General features: G+C 44.1%; 1 protein-coding gene across 1 annotated transcript; it reads left to right on the top strand.

The window, feature by feature from the left end:
• Nucleotides 1-4,867: 4,867 nt before the first annotated feature.
• Nucleotides 4,868-5,065, top strand: PHALS_12846 (uncharacterized protein; the record flags this gene model as incomplete). The annotated part of the gene is made up of 2 exons (XM_024728480.1): nt 4,868-5,007; nt 5,053-5,065. 2 exons carry the CDS (start codon nt 4,868-4,870, stop codon nt 5,063-5,065), a joined length of 153 nt encoding a protein of 50 aa, XP_024578953.1.

Genomic DNA, 5,065 nt, shown 5'->3' with positions numbered 1-5,065 from the left:
ATCCGTCACTGACGGTGGCGTCATAGACGCAAATGCTTCAGACATCTTCTGCTGCAGGTGCTCTAGCAGCGCGTTTTTGTAATTTGAAAACGCCTCTAGACGCGCATCGATTGCCTTGGGGCCTTGCGCCGTAAGGTGTTGCACGCCTTCAGGGCCAAGCAAGGACATCAGTTTGTTAAGCCCGTCCTGCGTGCCCTGGGGCATAAATTGTCCCAGACTCACAGAGGACCCGTCTAAACGACTCAGGTGTAGATTGAATACAAATGCTACCAAGTGCAGTGGGGCTGCCGTAATTTTAGCCTTAACTTAAGACTAACTAACTCTTCGGTTTAAATTCAAAAATGACTTTGATTATTTTTTTCTGCGGCAAAGCCGCCTAATTTTAAATGTATAGATTTTCTTAAATATATATAGCTACATGCATAACTACTGGCTACCCAGCCACATACCGTATTTTTATTTGGGTGCAGTCACACCATGCTTATCTCGTGTGATACACACCCCTGTTACCAGGGTACATGTAACCGCGTTACACCCAAAGTGTAATTCTGGCGAGCCGATAAATAACGGCTTTGAGTTGTTTTCTTTTGTGCAGGTTCGGTGAAGTTAAAGGGGGCTGCAGAGCTAGAAGAAGGATGGTGTATCCTTGTCACGATATAACGGTGACGCTTCCGCGAATCGGGTCCACTATGCGAATATGTGTGGTTTCACAGACAGGTGACGAGAATGATTATTTACTCGTAATAAATTGATTGAAGTAGTCCTCAAGGTTGTAAGTGTCCCCGAACCACTTCCGGCAGATGATCACATAGAGCTAGAGGATTTATTTTGAAGGTATACGGGTGAGAAATTGCAAGGTGGTGAGGTCACTGGAATGATACGGTTGGTACTGGAGCAGGATATCAGCTCGTCATCTGTAATGGATGATTCTGTAATTGTAGAGTGGTATCGTATAATCAAGGATACTACCGCCCTTTACATCTTTTTGTGGAGGAATTAATGACAAGAAATCCCCCACGCCGATTTCCCTGACAGATCTACTCTCTAGTATAGCTGAGAAATTTCTGAGTTAAAGCAACGACGCGGTTTAGAACCGATGAGGGTGTCTCAAGTCAGGCAGTGCTATGGAGAAGTTAAGAGAATATTTAAGATTTGTGCATCACAGCTTAATCAGTCACAGATGCATGCCACAATTCACGGAGAAAGTCAACGTTCTGCAACGACCGAATGAACTCACAGAAGCCAACAAGCCATCCACGGGAGTGTCGATCCCCGCCGGCACTGATCAATGAACAAAGAGTGGTCCACTTTCACGTGGAGCATTTGCCGGCCGAAGGGTGCACCCCTGGTGTGATAGGGCTACTTTCGATTCGAAACTCGTGGAATTTGGTTCCATTTCAGCAAGATTTTCAAATATCGTGGCCATTTACGACCTCGCATACCCTCGGTTTTTAACTTCTTATGAGATAAGGAAGGATCGCTCGCTTCATCGTCCCACTCCCTTATGAAGGTTGCAGACCGTGAGGTGACTAATAACCTTTTTGGTAGGTGTTACAGCTGTCATATGGAGATCGCGAGGCTGCCTGAAAGGCAACTATTGACGGTTCACATCCGTAATCACCGAGTGGTTTAAGCAAGTTCCGGCGTGACCCTTGCACTTACAGTTGAGCAAGCTGGCCCCTTCAGCAAAGTCTAGCTCGCTGGATACGAGCCAAGTATTGTTGTGCTTTTCACGGCGGGGTGTCTAGGCTCTTTTTGCCAATGGACACGACAAAGAATTCGCGACTTGTTCAGTGGGGAGGCTGTGCGCATGAAGCGATTCCTTGGTAAAGGGCTAAGCTGTGTATTGCTGGGTGAGGACATAGGTGTTTGATCGGGACTTGGAGAGTCACTTAGGCCTTCTTATCGAATAACATTTCGACATCCTCACCGATAATTTCTTTGAGCGTGACGGTCGCGAAGACCGCGCTATTTGTGGGAGATAATTAAGCCATTTTATTTGACGCACGGGAGCCGACTCCGGTGCAAGTACGTTCAGAAGAGCAGACACAGTCCAGTGCAGAGAGTGGGTGGAACTCTCAAAGCAGTGTTTTTTGAGAATCAATCAATTTTGCGCAGTGTCATAAGAGACAATATATGCGTGAATTCCAGTGTGGTCCACATCTTCGTGGAATGGGGACAGGTATTGTAACATTTTTTTACTTAGATCTCACAGCTTTTGTACAATTGTATTAAATGCAACATGGTTAAATCATACGAACTCTACCATAAGCTAGGTATAATTATATATGATCATACACACCGTATTATTGGTATGAATGAAGATGACAGAACTCCGAATTAAGGTACGCGTGGTCTGCTAGCTGCGTGGCTTAAAATCAAGACAGTTCATTATAAGAGATATTGAACCGTATACGTTTAGTATTAGGTAACTAATCCTCAGTATATGTTGTTTCGATTCCAATACTGATAGAGGAGCAAGAACCTCACCTCTCCGCGTAATCTCATTCATAAGTTGGCTCAAACTTATGGCGAAAAGAGCTATGATACCTATCCGCAGAATTCATCAAGAGTCCCAGCTTGTTAATAATAAGACGTACCTCTGGGGGTAAGCGGACTAGTCGTAGCAACATAAGATAGACTTGCTTTGGGCTGAATTGAGGTCGTGACTAGGCATTGGATTCATCTGATGTCGCTTACGTCATCGCGGCGGAGGCAATTCGCACAAGTGGACAAAAAATGGCGCTCGGAACTTGTTCCGAGAGTGTTTGCAGAGGTCAGGTGCGTCTGTATTCTTTATGGGGACTGTTTTTTGGTCATAAGCTTCAGCAAAAGTACTGAAGAGTACATTACTAAAATGCAACATCGGGCGAAGAGCGCACGTTGCCTTACCCTTTACGGCCTTAAAGCCAGTTACAGCAAAACATATGCTTGACTAGTCGCTTGATGCTTGACTTTACAAGTAGCAAAGTACGACAACGCGATTAAGGCGGGCGCTCACCTCCTCCGATCTTGCCTAAGCAAATTACATTCCCACTAAACTGCTGGTACAGCTACCGACCAAGTACCAAATGCTGCGTCCACTCGCTAGTAGAAGTACGCTGCGTTGCGCGGCATTTTTGCTTCTTCTGGAGAATTTAGGGCAGAGGATGCGCCACACTAAAAGCGCTATCAGCTTAGGAAAAACTTGCTGAAGTGAGGCTTCAAAGTTTAAAAAAAACCGAAGTGTATGAAACTTTTTTTTTATTCACTCGATGCTGGCCTCTGGTGGGTTCTTTTTGCATCACTTGGAAGTAGGATACCCCTCGCAAATCGTGTAATCCTTCTATCAAATTTAATTTCTCAATTTTTTTTACATGATATTATGAGTGCACCTATATTTCTTATAACTGTTTTGTTCAAGCAGAGCCGGCTAGAACCGGCTACAGTGGTTTCTTACGTGGCCTATACTCGATGATGGTTACGCAATGACTATCTTCGAGAGATTTGTCTCACTCCACGGCCAAAACAAATACTCATCCTTTTCTTGGATGCGCTCTCTGAGCTGCTCACTAGAACCGATTCGCTTGAGCCGTTCAGAGTAACTCAGAACGAGATCGCTGCGCTGAAGCCAATGATAGACCAGCAAAGAGAGAGTACGAGCGATAACCACGACATGACTTCGTATTCGACAGAACGCTTTGCATCCAATTTCCCTGTTAGAGTGGGGTTGTTATATGCCTTATTAATGTCACGCAGAACACAAGATATTATCTTCTTTATTCTGAAATATTAAAATTGTAGCTAGATCCATATCAAGTCGCAAATTAGCGATTCGGCGAAGAAACTAAATTCATGCACATTCTACCTACCTTTTGCATCGGTATGCTGCTTTTGCACATTGTGGATCTCATCAATACTCAGCAAGTATCGATAAATCGTGCCAAAAGATTTGCTGCAAAGTAACCGGGCCGATATCTGCAAGTCAATTAGTATCAATTCTCCCACAAAGACCACAACCACTTTATGATGGTGTCAAAATTAACGAATGGGTGTTAAACAAATCACTCGAGTGAAAGGTAGCAGAATTTAAATTAAAATAATCCGTCTTCGGTTCGCAAGACTAGTTTTCACCTCTAAGCTTGTTACTGTATATACTGTCGTCTGCTCTGATAGGATATTCTACATCTGCAGGGGTTCCGGTATTTAATCGGTATACTAACGTTGACCAACGCTCTCTTCTTTAACATTTTGATCAGCCTACATTTTATATTGAAGTATATAGCGGTGAGCGCATTTAGTGAGAAGATGTCATCTCACCACCGCAGTTGCACCGCGTAAGTCTTTGAAGGATATCCTTCATCATGAAATTGCGCGTCTGATGCCCTTCTGTCTGGCATTGTCCTCGGGGATCAAGTCCAAGCTGGTGACAAGCAAGCACTCTGACCAAAATTCATTGTAAATTTACTTGATTGTGCGGATCTTAATCCGAGGCAATGATACAAAGTTGAGTGACAAGAGTAGTGTAAGGGAGTCTAGTTTTCCCCGATTGCTCCAAGCAGGGACCCTCGTGGAGCTTGAAAAGTAGTCCATGATCAATGTGATCGAGACTTTCAAGTCGAAGAAACCAACAAACTGCTACGGTTAGAAACAGAGACGAATTGGGTTCATCATCTGCAACCGGGTTGCCTTGAAACCTGCATGAAGTATTATTTGAATCTACGAGCCCGGAGTAATAAACACACATAGGATAGGATCGAACACATTTCTGAGGGAAAGTACCGAAAGCCTCTGAAGCAACTAGGTACTTTGCTTTCAATTTAAAAGTGCCTCTCTAGGAAAGTGTAGACGAATTGCCAGCAGATCAGCTCCGCGCATAACATGAGTCATGCAGCCGACGCGTCCTCCGAAAGTCTCCCTTAAAAAGATTCGCATCACCTTCATGAAACAGGATCATCAATTTTACCGCTTGAGTTTTGTACTTCCGAGCTTTGCTTCATGGGAGATGGACAACAAGGAAATTTACATGTACACCAACAGCCGTTGCAGCGTTGAGATATAATAGTAAGAGAGAGTGTATTTTTGA

Source organism: Plasmopara halstedii (assembly GCF_900000015.1).
Source record: "Plasmopara halstedii genome assembly, contig: Scaffold_650, whole genome shotgun sequence".
NCBI classification, from domain to species: Eukaryota; Oomycota; class Peronosporomycetes; order Peronosporales; family Peronosporaceae; genus Plasmopara; species Plasmopara halstedii.
This window is presented reverse-complemented; position numbering and strand designations above follow the sequence as displayed.